The 22588-nt window shown below is 35.3% G+C and overlaps 8 protein-coding genes and 1 pseudogene across 8 annotated transcripts; 7 read left to right on the top strand and 2 right to left on the bottom strand.

Moving 5' to 3' along the window:
• Positions 1–981: 981 nt before the first annotated feature.
• LOC135794466 (proton-coupled amino acid transporter-like protein CG1139) lies at positions 982–6453 on the top strand (annotated as a pseudogene).
• Positions 6441–11820, bottom strand: LOC135794459 (sensory neuron membrane protein 2-like). The gene is made up of 7 exons (XM_065305761.1): positions 11632–11820; positions 11413–11570; positions 10933–11335; positions 10662–10879; positions 6896–7211; positions 6696–6833; positions 6441–6637 (listed from the first exon to the last, which is right to left on the bottom strand). Exons 1-7 carry the CDS (start codon positions 11791–11793, stop codon positions 6488–6490), a joined length of 1545 nt encoding a protein of 514 aa, XP_065161833.1. The 5' UTR covers positions 11794–11820; the 3' UTR covers positions 6441–6487.
• LOC135794463 (glutathione peroxidase-like) lies at positions 7372–8270 on the top strand. The gene has a single exon (XM_065305770.1). It carries the CDS (start codon positions 7469–7471, stop codon positions 8132–8134), a length of 666 nt encoding a protein of 221 aa, XP_065161842.1. The 5' UTR covers positions 7372–7468; the 3' UTR covers positions 8135–8270.
• On the top strand, positions 8638–9548 carry LOC135794464 (uncharacterized). The gene has a single exon (XM_065305771.1). It carries the CDS (start codon positions 8707–8709, stop codon positions 9367–9369), a length of 663 nt encoding a protein of 220 aa, XP_065161843.1. The 5' UTR covers positions 8638–8706; the 3' UTR covers positions 9370–9548.
• A 786-nt stretch (positions 11821–12606) lies between the features above and the next one.
• Positions 12607–16954, bottom strand: LOC135793190 (NAD-dependent protein deacetylase sirtuin-1-like). Its single transcript, XM_065304026.1, is given in 6 exon segments — positions 12607–14774; positions 14833–15144; positions 15146–15614; positions 15675–15870; positions 15929–16155; positions 16771–16954. Coding segments are annotated over 6 exon segments (2025 nt in total). The 5' UTR covers positions 16922–16954; the 3' UTR covers positions 12607–14104.
• A 244-nt stretch (positions 16955–17198) lies between these two features.
• Positions 17199–18449, top strand: LOC135793195 (eukaryotic translation initiation factor 1A, X-chromosomal-like). The gene is made up of 3 exons (XM_065304030.1): positions 17199–17367; positions 17503–17927; positions 17986–18449. Exons 1-3 carry the CDS (start codon positions 17352–17354, stop codon positions 17989–17991), a joined length of 447 nt encoding a protein of 148 aa, XP_065160102.1. The 5' UTR covers positions 17199–17351; the 3' UTR covers positions 17992–18449.
• Positions 18450–18653: 204 nt separating this feature from the next.
• LOC135793194 (glyoxal reductase-like) lies at positions 18654–19875 on the top strand. The gene is made up of 4 exons (XM_065304029.1): positions 18654–18847; positions 18900–19088; positions 19143–19429; positions 19494–19875. The coding sequence occupies exons 1-4, from the start codon at positions 18790–18792 to the stop codon at positions 19836–19838; spliced, it is 879 nt and encodes a 292-aa protein (XP_065160101.1). The 5' UTR covers positions 18654–18789; the 3' UTR covers positions 19839–19875.
• Positions 19876–19915: 40 nt separating this feature from the next.
• On the top strand, positions 19916–21137 carry LOC135793192 (uncharacterized). Its single transcript, XM_065304028.1, has 4 exons — positions 19916–20070; positions 20127–20315; positions 20369–20655; positions 20708–21137. Exons 1-4 carry the CDS (start codon positions 19971–19973, stop codon positions 21050–21052), a joined length of 921 nt encoding a protein of 306 aa, XP_065160100.1. The 5' UTR covers positions 19916–19970; the 3' UTR covers positions 21053–21137.
• Positions 21124–22425, top strand: Adat1 (Adenosine deaminase, tRNA-specific 1). Its single transcript, XM_065304027.1, has 2 exons — positions 21124–22058; positions 22129–22425. Exons 1-2 carry the CDS (start codon positions 21124–21126, stop codon positions 22403–22405), a joined length of 1212 nt encoding a protein of 403 aa, XP_065160099.1. The 3' UTR covers positions 22406–22425.
• The last annotated feature ends 163 nt before the right edge of the window (positions 22426–22588 follow it).

The raw sequence follows: 22588 nt of genomic DNA, 5'->3' as shown, positions 1-22588 counted from the left end.
AGTGAGATGCAAAATAGTATACAGCACCTACTGAAAAATCTACACAAACTACCTGCTACACAAATAATGATCTGTTATTTATTACAAACATCCTATATTCAAGTCTAAATTGCATGCGCCCGTCATAAAATAATAACTTGTTTTTATTTTTATGATCGTATAATAATAAACATTAATTTCCGGTTGTTTTTGCAACATCCTGTATTAAAATGAACACAGACACGTTCAGACATGTTCGCTTGCTGAATAAACACTGAGCCATACGTGATGCATGAATGGTGAATGCATTTAGTGAAGAAAAATCACAATAAGAGGAAAAGAGATTTAATACATACGTACTTTGAAATCATTTGAGGTATACCCGTACCAGAATACCATTTATTATGAATGGTCTCAAACATGACATAAAAGAAGTAGAAATTTGAAGAAATTCTCAGAAGTAAAATTAACCTGTTTTGGGATTTCAAATATTTTTCATGTTTTTTTAAAAGTTATCTATACATTCTATAGTTTTGTATTGAAAACTACAGTTATAAACATTAGATAAGTTTGATCAGTTTTCTGATTGGAAGTTTCCTAAAATTTACAAAATGTTGATTTAATTGCATTAAATGTGTAAAACTAAATTTGCATAACATTAAATTGTACTTAACCAGAACGCGTTAAATAAATTAAGCTATTAATTTGCACTTATTTTGAACCATTGAATCAGACTGGTATTCTTTGCATTTATAAACAAATGAACCTACTGGGTGTGCAATCATTTGTTTGATTTAGGTTTTAAAAAGTTTGAATGCTAACGCAGTGGGAACAAGTGTTACTTGCCATTTTTTGCCTGAGTATTATTATTGTTAGACGTTGGAATGGTCGAAATGGTCATTTTGATTTATGTGTGCATCAAATAAATCAATGGTTCTTCGTGTTCAAACATACTGGAACGATGGTGGGGGACGTGATCGCTGCCGCTGCCTATAGGCGTAAAAGCAAATTTCGAAGCAGACATTCGTGTGTTTACTGCTGGTATAAGTAGACGTTCATTCAGTTCTCTTTTCCACGTTCGTTCCGTGTGGATTTTCTCCGTTAAGTTGAAGATGTCGCTCAAAAACAAAGAACTCGCTGCACCCTTGCATGTTGGGGGAAAGGTATTTCTGTTTATTTTTGATTCTTTTGTTATAAATACGTTTAATTTAGTTTTATTATTTTTTGGCACATACGAATTAAATTCCCTGTTTTTGCAACCGGCGATTTACGGGTTTTAAATTACGCAAACCGTCTACCTGTACATCGAAAAATAACACAAAAAAAACGCGACTGTGTTTGGAATTCGCATGCAATTTTAAATTACCCGCACTGACACGAATGTTGATGTATTTTTAATTAGAACTGAGGAAGAATTTCGACTACAGTTACCCATTTTACTTTCTAAAAATTGATATTTGTTCTAATCACCGGCCGGGTGTTAACGGGCACACGCGTTTTGTTAATTTTGTGACACATAAACATGTTATCACCGATTTATCATCGCTGGTATTATCGAATTGGTCTTATCATTACTCATTGCGGTTGTTAAAAGAAGTACGCCACCTACGCGTTTGCAAAAAACAATGCGGTATCCGTTTACTCCGCGTACGTACATTGCTTCCAACATCGAGAGTGGAAATTTCCATTGCTTTTGTTTATTTTTAAACTGGTGTTACATGCAGATGCACTTAACTGCAGCAAACCCCGTGTAGGTTTACACGTGCGGAGTGCACACGCGCCATTATTATGTGCTATAAAATAACTTTTTACTTTTAAATAACATAAAACTTAGTCATAACTTACTTCAACGCAATGCTAAACTTTCCTACAGAAAATTGTTCATTGCGAAACATTGCAACACATCTAAGGCAACATAAACTCATTGAAGGACATAGAGTAATATTAACTTTTTACCTGACGCCATTTTAAATTCTAGAACTGCAAGTACTTTCCAGGAAATATTTTCTCTTTTCTAATTGTAATTTTATGGCTATTGTAATTTCAAAGAGATCTATGGTCAGAAAAGATTTGCCTCCGATAGATGCTACTCCGGTCGGTAAAACCTGTTGGGTGGCTGCGCGACATGCCGAAGAGCAGACCCAAAAATGTTAGAAGCACGTGGGGCGCGTAATGGGCACTCGGTAACTTTCCACTACAATCTATTCTGAGACTTCTATTCGCACATGTGCGATGTGCGTGTTAACTAACTTGAACTCGACGACAAGATGGCGGCACTCCACATGACGATTGTGTGCGAATATTAAATCAGTTAAAATTGCAGCTTTCTGAACTAACAACACGTAATTTACAATAATGATTTAAAACATTGAATTACATAACTTTAATTAAAGCCAATGATGAGCTTCTAAGTCACATTATTAATTTAACTGAATGATGGCGAATTTCATCACGACGCAACCATCTTGAAATATTTTTATTAAATAAACTCAAGGAGCTTAGGTATATACAAGGCACTTCCTGTTTGGATTAATATTTTTGGCCTAGTTGAGATTGTTTAGCATAGCTGAGCTTATTGTTGTAATTTGCTATGTGAATTGCCAGCAGGGCGATCGAAATAGCGTTCAGAGAGTAACTGTTACGAAGATAATTTGATCGTTTAGTTTTCGCAACTGCGTTGTTGATGTTATGCGCGCATCCGACACATGCGCAAGTTATTTTCGAAGAGCGCCAGAGCATAATTTCGCAGACATTAAAATTCGTAGGTAAACGACCTCAATTCGTGTGCGCGGTTACCAATTCGCCAATTGAAAACGAGCGAATCAAGATAATACGAACAAATGAACCATGGCGCATAAAAACAACATTAGAAAAAGTAATGACGCACTAGAATCTTATTTTGGAGTTAATCATCTCGTCCCAATGGCTGTTCTATTATAGAATAAATATTATTACTTTTTATGTTTATTTTTAAGTTTTTAGACAATGTGTCTCTCAAATCTTATATATTTTAGGAAAATCTAACAGGATCTGTTTTTTCTTTGTTCACAGAGGCCCCAGTTGATCTCCCAATACGATCAAAAAAGCGTCGCAGTAAACACCCAAGTAATAATGACAAAGTAAGTTGATTTTTTCCGATATCTTCCAACATTTAATTACCAGGATGACACGAACAACCGTCGGAGTATAATTACAACCATAGTTATAAATTATAACGACATGAACATAGATTTAATTACTTATGAGCTTGCCATGAATGAAAATTAGTGTTTTATCATCATTTTAGGTAAATAATATATAAGAATATTTTGTTATATTTTCATCTTCAACGATAGAAAGTTGTTTCAAGTAATTTCATTAACATTGTAATCATAGTTTTTCATTGTTTCAATATTTTATTATTTTGCAAATCACGCCGGCCAGTGTATAATTCCACAGATAAACAAACGTCGGAAAAGTTTTCAACAAATAATTGCGGTTTATACATATGGATATTTGTGGAAATATACATTGTATATTTACATGAAAATTGTTAACCATTACCATTTTACCATTGAATTGACTGTTCTGTTGCTTCTTAATATAAATTGTGTTGTTGTGATTATATTTTTTAAAGTCTTTCATAAACAAATTTGGCAATTATCGGAGCTGCCTCAAGTGCTGTTGCCGCAACGCGTTTTGCGCTGCTAGTGCTGAAGAGAGCTGCAGAAAGGTGATGATGGGATCTCCAACGGTACAAACAAACATTTAATTATTATCTACTATATTTTATTTAAGATTTTTACATGCATTCGTATTTGTATCACTTTAGGAGAATATTTGATGCACTTGGTTAGGATTGGTTATCAATGATATTGTATACCTACTAGTAACTTATCATTCCTTTTATTACACTATAGTATTTTGTTTTCGGTCGCTACCATCCCACTTGCACACTTACTTTGTCCATTAAGTTCATTTAGTTTATCGGATCGTTAGTTATAATGCGCAGATGATGTTTTATTTGACCATGTTTATTAGAGCAAAGATGATCAAGTGATTGGTACTAATTTGTACTGATTTTCAGTTTCAAAAGTGAAAAAAATGACGTCCCAGTGCCACTTGCCAATGGGTCCACATTTCCACTCTTTGGGCCGGCTCAAAATAGTGAAGCAGATGACTATGACCCATTTGAACATAGAAAAGTGGACCATCCGACATCGTAAGTTATTTAATACGAATTTTATTTCCCTAAGAATTTTTATTAAACTAATTATTATCTTAGGGATATGGATACCCTTATCCATCTTCTTAAAGGAAGTCTGGGTAGTGGTATTCTTGCAATGCCTTTGGCATTCGCCAACGCTGGGCTTGGTTTCGGCCTGGTGTGCACGTTCCTCATTGGTTTGATTTGCACCTACTGTGTGCATATACTAGTGAAAAGTGCTCACGTTCTATGTAGAAGAACGCGGGTGCCATCATTGGGTTTCGCCGAAGTGGCAGAAGCTGCTTTCCTGCAAGGACCCGAATATCTACACAAGTGGTCTCGGTTTGCCAAAGCAATGATTAACCTGTTTCTCGTGATAGATCTATTAGGTTGTTGTTGCGTGTATATAGGTTTCATTGCGAAGAACGTCAAGCAGGTTCTTGACTTTCATTCTGAATCGGACGTAGACGTGCGATTCTACATGGCAGCGCTGTTACCCTTGTTACTGTTGATGGGTCTTATCAGGAATCTTAAGTATTTGGCTCCGTTCTCGATGGTCGCTAACATTCTGATGGCCAGTGGTATGGGTATTACCTTCTATTACATCTTCATTGATCTCCCGTCGATATCGGGCAGACCCAACTTTGTTGAAGTAACCAAGCTCCCGATGTTCTTCGGCACTGCCATTTTTGCTCTGGAGGGTATTGGTGTAGTTATGCCTTTGGAAAACAACATGAAGACTCCCACTCATTTCATCGGTTGCCCCGGTGTCTTGAATACTGGCATGAGTTTTGTCATTTCATTGTATGCTGCTGTGGGTTTCTTCGGTTTCTTGAAATATGGCGAATTTACCGAACCTAGTATTACATTGAATTTGCCGAAAGAAGAAGTGTAAGTATATTCATAATAAACTCTGCTGTATACTTTATTAATTGAAATGTTTTAGGTTGGCCCAAGTTGTAAAATAATGATCGCCGTTGCCATTTTCTTCACCTACAGCTTGCAATTCTACGTGCCAATGGAAATTATCTGGAAGAACTTGAAGCAACATTTTGGCGCCCGCAAACTCTGGGTTGAATACAGTGTTCGCATGGCTATTAATCATCTGCACTGTGGCGATCGCAATTGCCATTCCAAACTTGGGAGGTTTTATCTCATTGGTCGGTGCTGTGTGCTTATCAACGCTCGGTTTGATCTTCCCTGGTTTAATTGACTTAATCACTTTCCATGAGGATCCAGGCATGGGCCGATTCAATTGGCGCTTGTGGAAAAATCTCTTCCTGATCTGCTTTGGCGTTGTAGGCTTTTTAACTGGTTCCTATGTGAGCATCAACGAAATCTTAGAGTCATGAAGCGCTTATTAATAGTATTTCGATCTACGAGAGGCTTTATTCGCAAAGGTTTCGCCAAAGAACGCCAGTTCTTCTAGTTTGGTTACAGAGATTACCAGAAGCATTAGATTTGAAAAATAGAAATTCTATATCGGAACATCAATAGTATTTGGTTGCGAATCGGAGGACGATGCGCGGTTAGACGAGATTTTTCAATCACGCAATGCACATTGACTGTGATTTCGTAGTTTTTAGTGAAATATATTTATATATATGCGAAAAGAAGTAAATTAAGAGAAGAAAATACACAAGAACCAAAAAGTAAATACACTAAAACGATGTGATTGTAGATCGAAATGGTATTACACAGAAAGCGGGACCGGGGCAGGACGTCGGATTCACGATTTTCTTTTATTTTAGTCTTTCCTTAAGTTTTATGTTCTTGACATATTGTCATATACAACTGTTTGTCGATAATGTGATAATATCATAGGACAATTAGTGCTAAAACATTGCATGTATTGCGTAGAGATGTTATTTTGTTTTATTTACTAGTATTATAGATCCGACGTCGTTGAAACGCAGTAGTACATCAAATGTTGTTGTACTTGCGACAATTAATTAAGATTATTGTGGTTTGACCGAGAAGGCGAAAACTGATCTAAATTTTAACCGTTTGCTGACTTTCGTAAAATCGAATAATTTTAGTAATGATTGCATGCCAACAGGGTATCGCGTATAACATAAATCTTCTTTCAAAGTGTTAAGTTCCTTACATAAATGTTGTTAAGTATTTACATATGTTGGTTGCATGACTTTTGACCATCCAATATCGGTTTTATTAGAACAACAAAACGCATATTTATGATGTAAATGCTTGGGAGATATTTTTCTACTTAATATAAGTGTTGGACCTTAGTTTCTTTTCAAGTATACACAATAAATTAATTAATTAGATACATGTTTAATATAATTCAGAATATGTTTACATTTAAGTTGTTCCTAGTAATAGTTTGGAGGCCGCAAACATAAACACCAGTCCTGATATAAGCACGAAAACCCATTTCAAAATGTCTGCTACCAAAAGAAGAGTCATTGCGGAATCAATAATGTCATAATATTCGTCAGTAATGGTGACTCCCTAAAACAAATAATGTTATTTTACCAAAAATTTATTAAAATACACTGAATTAGCTCACCTGTTGAAGCCAGAGCAATGGCATTGCGGTGTTGTTCAAGTGTTCAGTCATTTCCACCATGTTTCCACCCAGTTTGATTGGGCGTGTGATTAAACTAATTTGAAGACTGATCCAACCTTCCAATGGAGCAGCAGTGAGCTATATATAAATCGAAAGGGTCGTAAACAAAATACCACAGGTTACATCAATATTGAACTTACGGGTTCCATTTTCAGATACGATCCATGCTCATCTTCGTTTGGGTGTAGATGATCGACAGTTGAGGAATATTTTTCATCAGCATGTAAGAAGTGTGGAAAGGATGCCAATCCTGGTATTCCTAAACATGGATATACATCTTGGACCCCATCCATAAAGCATGATTTTTCTCCATCTAATCCTCTGGTATAATCTGAACAAAAGCAAGATTCTTCCGGAGAGCAGTTCGTTGTTCTCCATGTATTTTTATTGAAACCATATTTGTAAACATTGACATCTCGAAATTTACTTTTCTCCATGTAATTCATTGTCATTGTTCTAAAGAAGACAACAAACGATAAGTAAATGGTATCTATTATGAAAGTTTTAAATATTATTTGTTTTGACTGAAAGGCGGGTGCGGCATTGATTTGATTGGTTGTAACGGTTGTTTCAACACACGTTAAAACAAGTTCTCAGATTCCCGCGCAAACAAAATTGTGGCCAGAAACCGGCTAGAAGGTTAAGTGTTGATAGTGGTTTCTAAGTTTTGATCATCACACCAAGCACATTTTATACGTTTATTTTGTCTAAACATGAGTCAACGTGTAACAAGGAGTGCGGCTGCTGCTGGCGGCAAGAAACCTACATTGGAACTTCCAATGGAAGCTAAGAAAGTTTCCAAACCCAAGAAAACTCCAACTGCCAAGGCAACTAAAAAAGCTGAAGAGACCCAGAAGACTGCAGCAATCCCGGAAAACGGTGATAAAGCGGCTGATGACTCAATTTATGCATTCACCGCCAACGACATCAAAGGTACTCCTGTTTCACTTGATAAATACAAGGGTCATGTTAGCATTATTGTAAATGTTGCCTCAAGATGTGGGCATACAAAAATTAACTATCAACAACTTGTGGATCTGTATGAGAAATATGCTGGTGACAAGGGATTGAAAATACTAGCATTCCCATGTAATCAGTTTGGAGCTCAGGAACCTGGTACACCAGAGGCAATTTGCAAGTTTGTGGAAAAATACAATGTCAAATTTGATATGTTTGAAAAGATAAATGTGAATGGTCCAAATGCACATCCTCTGTACAAATTTTTGAGCTCTAAACTCCCAGATCCAAAAGGAAAGGGGGATAAGATCAAATGGAACTTCACTAAATTCATTATTGATGCTGATGGCAAACCAGTTGAACGATTCACGCCTGCCACCAAGCCAATAACTTTGGTGGAAACTTTGAATAAGTATTGGTAAATGTAGTTAGGTAGTTTTTTCATCAACTAAATACTTGAATATTTAACGTTTTATGATTTGTGACTGTGTGGTTGACAGTGTTATATGATAAAAGGAAATTTTTATAATTTAATATAATAAAATGTATCTGCAGAAATGTGTCTTTTAAAATTTCTGTAGAGTGAGTAGAAAGTTGCCTACATTGAAGTTAAATTGTGAGCATTTCGAAGGTTCTAGAACATTCAGAACAGTTCAGGTCTAGCAAAATGTTCCTGAAACAATTGCGATGCGAGTTTATTAATTTGAATGTTATCTAGGTCCAATATTGTTTTTTGGGCGTTGATTTTTACAAATCAAAATGAACTTTGACCGGATGAGTATACCCGGGGCATACTACACTTATTATCAGTATTGATATTATCGTTTTCATGACGCAAGAACTTATTATGTGATGAAGCAAGACTCAAATTCAAAATAAACCCAAGTAACGTGATCCAACAGTCGCATTGGTCATGCGCAGCGCCGTGTCGCTGCGTGAGTTGCGCTTTTGCGTTCGAGTATTCTCGATCATATGTAAGTAACCAAGGTGAACCATGCTACTACTACGCGGTGTGCATTTAATCAACATTGCAGCGCTATCGCTGCCTTTATTACGACCGGTAGCGGCAGTCGATTCATTCTTCGCTAGTTGCTCGTCGGCATCAGATACCTGTAAGGTAGGCGAATCTTGTGTAATGGCAGAACTCACGAATCCCCCGAACCCGAAAGAAGCAAAGTCGATCTACGACTTCCAAGCGCGCGACATTAAAGGAAACGTCGTCTCCCTCGACCAGTACAAGGGCCATGTGTGTTTGATCGTAAACGTCGCGTCGCAATGCGGCTATACCAAGAATAACTACGCCGAACTGCAAGAGTTGTACGACGAATATGGCGAATCCAAGGGGCTGCGAATTCTCGCATTTCCATGCAACCAATTCGGAGGGCAAGAATCCGGCAACAATGAAGAAATATGCCAATTCGTCGCGAAGAAGAACGTCAAATTTGACATGTTTGATAAGATAGACGTGAACGGCGGAGATGCTCATCCTCTCTACACGTATTTGAAACATAAACAAGGCGGCATCCTGGGCGACTTTATCAAGTGGAACTTCACCAAGTTTATCATCGATAAAAACGGCCAGCCCGTCGAACGACATGGACCAAATACTAATCCCAAAGATATGGTGAAGTCGTTATTGAAGTACATGGATGCTTAAGTTACTGACCCATCATTAACTTTTACGTGATGTTCAAGCAATTGCATTAGCATTTAGAATTATGCAATGTCGCTATTATAAGATGTATGTTATGTTAAACTTTTTATTATACTGATGAAAAAAGTTGAAAAATACAACAAATTATATTGGAATATATGAATATGTACTGACATTTTAAACTTTGTTTGTTTCGAAAATAATTACCCTTTTAATGTTATTGACAAGTTAAAAGCTTAAGTGAGTTTGAATCATGAGAGATTAATTTGATGGCATTTACGTAGTTATTCTACTGATTAAGAACCTTTTAAGTGTTTTGTCAGATTAGGAATTTCAGAGTTGAATGAAATCGATAGTTTTTATCGTCTGAATCGATATAATTATAATTGGAATGAGATTCGTATTACAATAGGAGTTAATAAACACCTGTATTAACTAAACTATTTGGAAAAACATATTATATCCTGTCTAAATGTTCTCAGAATCTTTTAGATTAGTGCCCTGTCATTTAGTTATTTTTAACTTTTTAATCTGACTGTGAAAACATATAATAGTTATATATTTTGCTAAATATACAAACAAAATTGCAGAAGAAGTGTTGAAGCTGCATAGTCATAATGAGTTTTTGTTCCTTGTGTTTAATTTGCTTAAATATTTAGTCTTTTGGTTCAAAACGAGCAAATTGTATACTGTGAGTTTTGTACCGCAACGCCAAAATGATCTTTGTTTTATTGAGTTCTTTGCATTGAAAAAAGTACAAAAATAGCCAATGCAGGCAAATATTGCTATAATTTGTCATTATTAATAATTCATCCTTCATGTGTGTACTAGACACATTCAACAATTCTTTGCGCATTAAATATTAAAAATTCTGAGACTGTCTCACATCATGAAATACTCATGCTTTAAAAGCATTAATGGCTTAGTCATTTGCAAATTACCACAATTTTAAATATAAGAAACGCCAAGAAATACATATGCATGGGAAATAGACTTTTGTGTGTTTTTTATATAAATAATGTTCGGAATAAGTGAGTAAATTAGAGTTTGTAGAACGGAAAATAATATCATTTACATTTCTCATTATCGCTTTGATTACAGCGCAATGAAACAATACGAAATCAATATCTAATAACGTCGTGAATCAATAATTAATTACAAGCTGTAATATACGCACAGAATTAAATTGTATTATGCATGTATAATGTTTAATATATAACGAATCGGTTGTTATCGCATCGATTTACGGACCTTATAGTTTCACCCACGCGTATAAGAGTTAATAATCAACTTACCTGCAAATGTCGGTTGAATAGATGTCAAAATTTTGTCCTTCCTCCATATTGGGTGCAAACACAGCTATATCATATCCTGATACTTTATTACAGTCACTTTCTTCGCCTTTCCAAGTTTGTGTGTACTTCATGTCATTCCATGTTTGAATTTGACCAAGTTTCATTATGTCTAGTTCACCTGTGTTTACTACAAATTTCCCATCGGTGGCATTTTGTTTCTATAAAAATCATTGAAAATCTTTTGAAATTTCTTACGTATTGTTCAACTTACCCAACCAAATAAACTATAAGTCATAGTTAAATCATCATTGTAGTTAACCATTTTTAAATTCAACAACATTACAACTAAGCAAATGAGTTTTGCTGGAAGGTAGGTTTCAGTAGGATCACAAAACGCTGTGCCTTCAAAGAGGAAATCTTTCACTTTCATTTTGTGAAACAGTAGATCACTGTCGCCAATCACATGTGGAAGGAGCCCTTCTATTTTATACTCAAAATCGATTATGGCGTTCTCAAGTATTTGAAAAAGTCCAATTGCTAGAAAATTCAACACATCCACTTCATCCTCATCAGATAATTCGGAACGTTCATAGTCATATTCAAATGTTTGAACAGTATAATAAGACACATGTTCATCATCCAATATTTCTACATCTCTCTTCTTTCGGTAATTTCTAATAATTGCATTGGAAATAAAGAAAAAGTAGTAAGAAAATATATAATACAAAATATAATAATTTCTTAAACTTACTTATAAATAAATGGTCCCACTTGTTTCACTGACGGTTTTGCACCAATCTTTACTTCATCAGGATTAGTAACTTCGAAAAAATAAATATTAAAGTCCATTGGAAAAGGTAGCTCCATAAATCTATCCCATGCTTCTGTTCCTTCTTTCAAGACCAAATACTGTAACAATGAAATGATAATCATGAAATCAAAACTTAAATTTTAAATTAATTTTACTTACGTCCGAAAGAACTGCGTCTATTATAACCGGCAGGATAACAAGAGCGAATACTAAACTGAATACAGTAAGAAATCCACCAACAATCGCCGTCCATAGTAAGCAACGAGTTTTGCGCGTAAATTTTGAGAACATTTTTGAAGTAATCAAGTAAACTATACACATTTGCTTCGCATTTGACGGACATTAATATATCTACTACGAAATCCCACTCTTCTAAAATATCCTTATCTTGTTTTAATAATGCACCTACTAAATGAAAAGCTGATAAAACGGAAACACGCATAATTGTAATTGATATTACGATTGATATCGGATTATACTTATAATCGTTCTTTTTATATTTTGGAACTACTTAAAAATTCACATTTGATATCAAATCGAGATTAAATTTTATGTCTACGCGATTTGAGTTCAAGTGTTGTTGGGAGGCTGCAATGCCTCCCAAGTTGAGAATTTATAATTTACAGTTGTTTTTTCAATAGAGGATTATTTTTGGCAATATTGAAAATTTCAAGTAGTCCCTAAATTTAGTTTATCTGTATTCTTTGCTTGAGCTTCCACTTTGCTTCCACAACGTTTTTTTGCATATTCTTCATGTTTGTTTATTTTATCGGAGAAATAATTGTATTTCAGTATTAATTTGTATTTCCATATGCATTATTGTGTTTCTTCAGCATGAAAAAGGAGTACTCGCATGAATAATAACAGTATTAATTGAGTTATTGATTAAATAATTACATATTGCCATTTTATTCAATTTACTTTGTATTTATTTTTCCACGTGTGTTCGATAATGTGTTTACTAACAAGTGTTTAGTCTGTAATTTAGTTTATCTCTGGCTAAACAATAATTAATGACTTGAGTAATGAAATTTCTTCAGATCAATAATACACTTTAGCAATGATTGTTTTTCAAGTTAATCGGAAATTACGATTTTGATAGGAATATCGAGTTAAGGAAGTTAGAACCAGTAATTTGTATGCAAATTCGTGAAGTGCAATATATTTATGCAGAAATATTAGTTCCAAACGATGTTCCATCTTTCATTATCTAATTTACAAAAAATATTGATTTGTTTATTATTTGAATAAATAGGACTGTTCGTACGCATGTAATGCAAATTTAAATGTGTAATTACATCACCTACGCGGCAGAGTTTACAGATAGGATTTCAAGTGTGGAAATCATTTCCAATTGCAACCAACTACATGGTCTCACTACATACAAGAAATTCTGGTTTTCGCTTGTCGCCTTTACTCTTATTTTGTTATTTGTCAGTTCGATCGTAAAAAAATGTTTAAGTAATATTAGTGTACAGTACAGTAAATAGTTATACAATACTTAATATCTGTTTCCGTCGTTCGTTTTGGCTAGCTATCGGGCAATCCACGCGCTGCAAAGCCAGCAACCTGCTTTTACAGAGTTATCCCTAACAATATCAACAATATTTACAGATTATTCAATTCATTTACAATTATTTATGTTGCATGTTGTATGAAATGAATTCTTTTAATAACAAAAATATATACTGGCTGTTACAATATATTTAACATATATGTATATGAGGTAAATATTAATTTTTGGAAGTTTTTGTTTTCGAATACTTCACCTGCTTATTAAAAAATAAATAAATTGCGTAAATTATAATAAGGCGACGTGAAGTTATACAATAAATTCTAAACTCATTCTTTAAAGTGTCATCCCACTGCATTTTTCGTATGTACAATATTTTATCGGTCTGCCGGGTTCGTCATTCTCAAATATGAAACTGATCAAATAAAAAAAATCATAAAAATATATAATAATAAAAAAAACAAAGACAAGTCGTGAAATAAATGAAGATGAATAACAATTGATTAAATGAACCATGATGCGCGAAAATGTATGCATGAAATGAAGAAACACGTATTAAGAACATATTGCTTGAATCTCATATCGTAATCTACTCTAATTAAATTACGCTTATTGGTACGAAATAATTTACAATTATAAAAACCGTCTATATAAAAACAAGGTACGAGAAAATGCGCCGATAATGGCGCTGCATTTACTTCTTGCTATTCCATGCTTACATATATCCTCTAAATTTAGTTAAATTAATAACGAGATCACAAAACCAAAATTCTGCAATTGACACAACCATATTTATAATCTTTTCCGTTTCTTTCTTTGTAATTTGCTTATTCTATTTAGGTCGGTGTTTGTGCATTCCCAAATAATCCACGCTCAGAAATCACATTCATGAAAGTTCACACGCACACCAAACACCACGCATTCCAATTTAATAACAACGTTACGAATGTTACAACTAGAAAAGTCATGATTGGTTCCATAAAAGATAATTCGTAAAAGACATTATGTGTAAGAATTATGAAGCCCTCAACATCAATAACTTACTAGTCGTATTAATCCGTAGCTAAACAACAATTTCAATGTGTACTAACCTACAATTACCATGTTAAATAAATTAATTTACATAGACACATCCTGGATTTCCGCATCAGAATCATCCGAGTCGGAGGAGTCTGAACTTGTATTTTCGAGATAACTGCATTTTTCGTCTGGATCGTAATAGACCTCAGCGCCTGGGAATATGTAGCGACTCGGATTTATCAGATAGTACGAGTTCGGTGGCAGTCGATCAGTGATGCTTCGTTTCTGCTTCGGTTCCCAATATCCGGACAAATCGTCATTTGTCTCCGATTCTTGGGTAACATCTTTGTTCTCCGTTGACGAGTCCAAGATGTTTGCGAACGAATTCGGCTCATGGATCGACGTGCTACATCCCGACGTAATCAGATCATCCTTATCCTTCGGCAGAAAATCAGCACTCGCAAGTTCCGAGTCGAAACTTGGCAGGAAGTTATCTGTGTCTAATTTTTTAATCTCAATCTCGTCTATGTCTTTGACGGTCTCGACGTCGGTAAAGTTGGAATTCTCTCCAATACCAGAATCTCGCGCTGAATCAACAGACATGTGACGTTCTTTAATTGACAGTGTTTTCTGTTTGCAATCACAATTAATGCAGGACTCATCAACGCATTGACAGTCCTTCGTCGGCTTCGATGATATGGGTAACAAGTGTAATGTTTCCTTGAGCATTTCAGGTTCATAAATACTTTCCTTCCAGCTATCACCCAACCTGCACATTACAAAACAAAAATAACAAACTGGACCATAGGTTGAAATGTTATACTTACATATGACATAGATGATTAATGATAACATCACAGTCACCCAGAAGTTCAACATCAAAGTGGCAATGCGGCAGCGGTTCGCGGTTGATTAAAATTTGCGGAACGTGAGCAGGTAGCGAGCTTGGGATCAATGCGACTGGCCGAACTTTGAGCGAGCTGCCGATAACAACCAACAGGTCACACTCGTTCTTGTCGTCGGACATGGCATCGTGGAATGCGTCCGGTAGCCCTTCGCCAAAGAAAACAATATCTGGCTTCATGATGCCAGCCGAAACAAGGTCCCGCAACTCTCCGGGTTCTCGGTCCTTTAGATTGGCTATAGATATCGCCTCCAATATCCGGTCTGCATTTCCCACAAACTGGAATATTCTGCGATAGCACAATGTCCCTGATGGCATCCGCCGTTACTTTGTAGCCGCATTTTGTGCATGTTGCCGTCGCGAACGAACCATGGCATTCAATGACGCGTTCGATTTCGGCGACCTTTTCTAACGTGTCGATGTTCTGCGTGTAGTTACGGAGGAGTTTTTTGTGCTTTTCCAGAAGTTTGATAAATCGATGACACGGGCTGGGCTTGAACTTTCCTGGGTAGATATCCCGAGCGAATTTGAAAAATGGACGGGGGTCTAAATTGAAATACGTGATATCGAACATAGACTGTGGGTCGGGCAGATCTGGGAAATCAATTGCAAGTCTGGAATAGATGCCATCTCGAGACCGAAAATCCGGAATGCCACAAGATACAGAAACGCCAGCACCAGTAAGCACAATTATTTTCTTTGCACCTAGAAGACAAGATTCAAATTATTACTAAAATTAAATTTAGGAATAAAATGTTAACATACCTTTTAATAACCTGACAATATCATCCAAGGTATTAACATGTCTTAATTTGGGTCTCTTTGGAATAACTACACACATATTTATGATCAATTTCCAAAGTGTCATGTCATCCACAAACTGAGGAATTTGATCTTGTTCAACTCCCAGATCAACAAGCAACGTTCTTGGATCAACCCCATTATGAATTTGCTTTTGTATCTATAGTTCAGTCATTAATTAGTTTGCTAATTTGAAAGTTTTGACAATTGAAACTTACCCAGGACATGTTTCCAGGCATTGGTTTCCAATCCTGCCCTGATAAATCAGAGAGGCCACTCAATTCACTAACAGTTGAAACATTGTCATCATCATCAGCATCAATGCTATCTTGTGAAATGTCAGGGTGAGTTGGTGTCTGGATTAAAGAATCTGATTGATGTGATGGTGTAGCTATGGATTCCATGGTTGATGCTTCATAACCTGAATCACAATCCAACGGAAATCCTAAATGATATGCGTTTTTTTCAATATTAGATATATAAACTTTTCCAAATTCATAGTATCTAATTATAAACTATACGAATATGCACCCCGAAATTCGAATTTAAAATTCTAGTTGAGGTTAAGTTAAAGAAAAAAAACTTAAAGCGCGCAACACTTTTTAAAATTTCCACTTTAGGAAAACGTTAGACGAGGCATTTATTCAGAGTAATATCTACCAAGAAAAATAAGAAACAATTTGTTATCATTTAATGTAAATTTATTTTGTAATAATTTTCAAAAGTAAAAAAAATCAATTTTATTTTGACATTTTTGGTGTCAAACGCCGAAGATAGTCGAACTGGCCGAAGTAAATTGACAAATATTTGGAACACTGATTACACGAGTATCGCACATTTGCTGTTGAAATTGTTTATTTGAACCGCCGTCGTAAACATGAATCACATGAATGAAAAATGTCCGAGATTTGACAGTACTTCTAGAGCGTTGTTCATTTTTGGCGCATCGGGGAGATTGCCACGCCTACCAATATGTCCGCCGACAACTCCTATCGTTTCACGCACGCCATATTGGATCTGAATGCGTCGCCTAAAGGAAAACATATTTTGCAAAAATTACCTTCTGCGGGATCGGCCGGGACGTGATTCGTTGTGGAAAAACCGGGAAAGTCGCCATCGTCACGCGGCACTCCATTGCTGGACCCACTCAAATCTAATTTAATGCGTTTCACATGGGATTCGTGTTCCAGACCATCCGAATAGGAAGCCATTTTTGACACGAATAAGACGAGAAGCAGCAAGCGGCAACGTGAGCCTACGTCGTCTACGGAAGCAGAGGTCGCTCAACGCTACGTTGCCATTCTGATAATTTCTTATACACTCCTCTTGGGCAATAATTATTGGTTCATGCATATGTAATGAAAATGAATTGATTGAATAAATAGTAATATGTATTGTTTTCAGATTTATTGTCATATTTGGCAATTTTATTTTCATTTTTGACAATTGCAACATGCAATTTGTTAGAGCGCGTGCGCATACACCCCCTCTTATTCTTTCTTCGCTCGGAACTGACGGATCTGGCCGTCTCACTGCGTTCCGCGTAGATTTTCCAGTATTAAAATAGATTTTCCGAAATTTATCGTAAATATAATACAATCATTGCCCTGACGATTTTACGAGTTTATCAATTCCACCGAGATGCCGAAGAATAAAGGTAAACACATTGTGCTAAGTGTATGAACCGCGCTTGATAACCTTGTTTTCTGCATGACATGAGCAAGCAGCAAGATCGGGCACATTTTTTGGCATAAATCGCGATCATGTTTTCACTAATCATTGTGTTGTGCAGGAAAGGGAGGTAAAAATCGTCGCAGGGGAAAGAACGAAAACGAAACCGAGAAGCGCGAACTCGTATTCAAGGAAGACGGTCAAGAATATGCACAGGTAACAAAAATGTTGGGTAACGGCCGTTTGGAAGCAATGTGCTTTGATGGTGTGAAACGACTGTGTCACATTCGTGGCAAACTACGCAAAAAAGTCTGGATAAATCAAGGTGATATTATTTTAATTGGTTTGCGCGATTACCAAGATGCAAAGGCAGATGTCATTTTGAAATACACACCAGATGAAGCACGTAATTTGAAGACTTATGGTGAATTCCCAGAAACAGTACGCATCAATGAAACAGTTACATTTGTTGAGGATGGTTTGGATGAAGACATTGAATTTGGAGATGACATTAGTTCAGCAGATGAAGCAGATCCTGTTGATGGTGTAAGTTGTTGCCACCAATATGCAGATGCATTCTTATTAATTTCCTAATTTGTTCTAGATATGATGTCAGATGAGTCCCATAAATATATTGTTAGAAGGAAATGCCCTCTCTGCATCTGCAACAACCACATCCAAACAAGCAAAAACACTGAAAACAAGACCAGCTTTTGTTTTTGTAGATTTTTTCTCAATTCTATATTATCTGTAGCCAATTATTGGGATATACTCAACAACTATTTCTTTCTACATCTGTTCTTTATATTTATCTTGTTCTGATATACCAACATGAATATATGTATATCCACATATTCATTAGTGTATATTGGTTTATAACTATGACAATTTTGTTTGAACTAATGATGTGTTGACACGTCTTTTATTATAAATCAAACAATGTTTTGATAGAGAATTTACACCAGAGAAACAGACACTGAGTGTATTACTGTGCTATCTGTTTTGTTAGCGATTTTTTAATTATTACTAATTTAAAAACTAGTAATAATAAAAGCCATTTTGGAAGTATTTTAATTTACAACTATTATTTACATTCATGTTGAAATAAATCTACTTGTTGTTTGGACTCGAAATTATCATTAATTTCTTGCAAATGCAAGTGAATTTTTATCTCAAACTTTGTGTGGAAAGCTCTGCAGTCAAATAAATCATTTTTCATACATTCGCGCGTACACTTAGTGAATATCAAATCTTATTTCTTAGTATGACTGAAAGAGATATTTTTTCGTTATCAGATGTAATAACACTTTTTGTTTATTTTGACTCATGTCACAAAATATTTACTTGAAATGTAATCTGTCAATAATTTAAAATTTTTGTTGTAATTTTTTGGAACGTGCGCAAAACAATGTCTTCTGAAAAAGTTTATACTTTGATGGGTGGAGAACGTATGCCATTAGTCGGCTGTATGTCTGACCACGAAATTACACAATCAATTGCCTAATGATGATATTTTAGATGGTACTTATAAGGTGCGTGGGCGCGAATTAATTAATCAAGTATTAGATTGCGCGCTTGGTGCAGGATACCGTCTTATTGACACTGCGGTGGTTTATGAAAATGAACAGGAGATTGGAGAAGCGCTACGAAGCCTACTACCGAAACATAACTTGAAAAGAGAAGATATATTTATTACAAGCAAATTGCGTACGTATTTCGTAAAAAAAACAGTAATTTATTATTAGACTGTAATACTTGCAGCTTCTAATCTTTATGGTGTTTTGGACAACATATTAAAAGTGATTAAAAGTAGTTTGGTCAAGTTAGATGTAACATTCATAGACTTGTACTTAATTCATTGGCCTGGTCAACATGGACAAAATCCACGTGATGATAGTAACTCTCATGTTAGAGCTCAAACATGGAAAGCATTGATTGAAGCTAAACGCATGGGCTGGGTTAAAAATATTGGTGTATCTAATTATGCTGATCATCACATAAGAGAAATAATTGATAGATATCCTCATGAATTGCCAGTTGTTAATCAGGTCTACGAATACGATATATGTAATATTAAATTTACCATAATTATATCTAATTTCTATTGTTTAGGTTGAATGGCATCCAATGTGTTATCAGCAAGAATTACTAAGCTTTTGCAAAGAAAACTCTATTCTCCTGCAAGCATACTTTAGTTTAGGAGGTACTTCTGATTCAAATGCGTTACTTAATAACGCAGAAGTTCAAAAAGTTGCGCAAAATGTGCATAAATCTCCAGCTCAAGTACTTCTGGCTTGGGCACTGCAACATGGAGTAGCAATTATCCCAAAGTCCTTGAATAATGATCATATTATTTCAAATTTTAAATTGGATTTTGTAATTCCCGATGATGATTTTCGCATTTTAAATAGTTTACCTCAGAAACGTTTTGGAGGAAACCCAGCAATTGTTTCATAAGCTTTGATTAATAATAAACCACCAAGTGTAATATAAATTTGTTTACAAACAGCAACATTTATTGCAAATAAAACGCCAATACTCAATTTATATCAACCGGAACTTGTCGCAAATAACCCGCGCATTTAGTTTATGGTTCAGTTTCAATCAACGAGTGTGAGTAGCGGTATGGTTATGTCTTCTCAAAAAGTTTTTCGCCTCATTAGTGGAGATTATATGCCATTAATTGGCTGTACGAATTATATACTGCTTAACTATTATCTTTACTGATATCCACGCTCATTTTAGATGGTACTTTCAGGGTGCGTGGGCGCGCATTAATATACGAAGTCTTGGATTATGCGCTGGAAGCTGGATATCGGCTCATTGATACAGCTGTTGTATATGGCAATGAGGAGGATATTGGCGAAGCATTAACAACTTTATTACCAAAATATAATTTGAACCGAGAAGATATCTTTATAACGAGCAAATTACGTTAGTATCTCCAAATAATCAAAGAAATTGTATTATATTATGACAAATTACAGCTCCAAATCTTTATGGCAATTTTGAAAAGATACTTGATGTAGTCCAAAGCAGTTTGATCAAGTTAAAGGTGCAGTACGTAGATTTATACTTAATTCATTGGCCAGGACAGCAGGGTAAAAGCCCACAACAAGAAGATAACTCAATTATCAGGAGTCAAACATGGCAAGCATTAATTGAAGCCAAGAATAGGGGCTGGGTTAGAAACATTGGTGTATCTAATTATACTGTGCAACATATGACAGAGTTATTACTAAATAATCATGGTGTCATGCCAGTTGTTAATCAGGTAAATTCGTAAACATTTGGGTACTTCTCAACAGTAAAACCCACATTTTTAGGTTGAATGGCATCCATTATATTACCAACAAGAGTTATTAAATCTCTGTCATGATAATGGTATTCTTCTTCAGGCATATTGTAGTTTAGGAGGCACATCCGACTCACATGTGTTACTGAATGATCCAAATGTGCAAAGAGTGACTAAAAATCTTTATAAAACACCAGCTCAGGTGCTTCTTGCTTGGGCACTACAGCAGGGAGTAGGCATAATTCCAAAATCATTGAGAAAAGAGCACATTATTGCCAATTTTAACTTGGATTTCAAAATACCAGAACAAGATCTGAAAATTTTAAATCATTTGCCTCAAAAGAAGTTTGCTTGGGATCCAACAATTGTATCATAAGTTCTTGTTAACAATGCATATTATATATTTTGTAAATTCAAGTTAGTTCATGTTTTATATCATTTATAAAAATGTTTGCTGATAATGTTGCAAAAGTTTCATTAGATTTATACAACAGTTTAAAGAAAACCGGTAAGCCAACCATAAGTGAATGGACTGTCATAGCCGCAATTTTAGTAGAAAGCAATAATAAGTTGGAAGTAGTTGCAATGGGCACAGGAACAAAATGTATTGGTAAATCACAAATGTCGCCGGATGGAGTTATACTTAACGATTCACACGCGGAAGTTGTGTGTCGTCGTGCATTTATTAGATTTTTATATCACGAAATGTTAAAAGAACAGAGTGATATTTTAGAGAGAGAAAACGGTAAATTGTTCCAACTTGCAAAGGGTTTAAAATTCCATATGTATTCAAGTTTAATGCCATGTGGCGATGCTTCGATTTTTCCTAAAAACGACTATAAACAAGATATATCTGATTATGGAATGGTCGTAGAGTCAACACCTAACAATCTTTCCACTGTCAAAAACACAGATAATGGCGAAAATGCAGCCAAGAGAATAAAATTAGATATTCACCGAACAGGTGCAAAATGTCTACCACATGATGACAAAGTGGATGAAAGACAATCTGGAAGTGCATATCACGTACTAGGTGCAGTGAGAACCAAACCAGGACGCGGAGATCCAACTCTATCAGCCTCCTGCAGTGATAAACTAGCCAAGTGGATCCACATGGGAGTTCAAGGCAGTTTCTTGAGTTTACTTTTGAAGGAACCCATTTATTTGTCGAGTATTACAATCGGCCACGAAAATTTCTCTAAAGAATCATTTGAAAGAGCATTATACAAACGATTTGATGATAATCAAGGCAAATGTGAAACTGAGAAAAAGTATACACTGCATATTCCAGATTTATTTCTATCTACACTGCGGAACTTTGACGCACAAAAATGTGAAACTAAACAACCGGCTCCCGCCAGTATAATATACATCAAGAATAGGTATGTTTCGAATATCTTTTAATAGATTGTTTATACTTTATGTTTGAAATGATGCGGTTTTGTTTTATAGTAAACCGGAAGTGGCAGTGGATGGTTTTAAACAAGGTGTCACAAAGAAAAATCGGTTTACGTCGAGTGGTAGACTGCAAATTTGCAAGTTGGAACTGTTGAAATGTTTTTTTAAAGTTGCAAGCAAATTGAATTTAAATATTGATTCTAAACTATCCTATAGTGCCTTAAAACATTCCACGGAATATTCGAAATCATGGAGGGAATTACAAAAAGGTAAATTCAAAGTGTGGCCACAAAAACTGTCGACGTTTGAAAATTTTGTAACTGTCGAATAAAGTTTATTTTATTATTACAATCAATATTTGTGAATTCGGATGAATAATAATACTTCGGGACGGAAAATTTAGAGTGTAGTACAAGGCTCTTAGTGGAACATTTTTGAATAGTACATATTGTTACATTCGTCACCCCTTGTTTCGGTCATTACTCACAATCACGAAACTATTTTGGGCAGACGC

The sequence above is a fragment of the Atheta coriaria genome, unplaced genomic scaffold, assembly GCF_025399875.1.
Source record: "Atheta coriaria isolate IRGN ID8LTWV9N9 unplaced genomic scaffold, Caltech_Dcor_3.1 hic_scaffold_6_pilon, whole genome shotgun sequence".
Lineage (NCBI taxonomy): Eukaryota > Metazoa > Arthropoda > Insecta > Coleoptera > Staphylinidae > Dalotia > Dalotia coriaria.
Note: the sequence above shows the minus strand (reverse complement) of the source record. Positions and strands in the feature narration are given on the sequence as shown.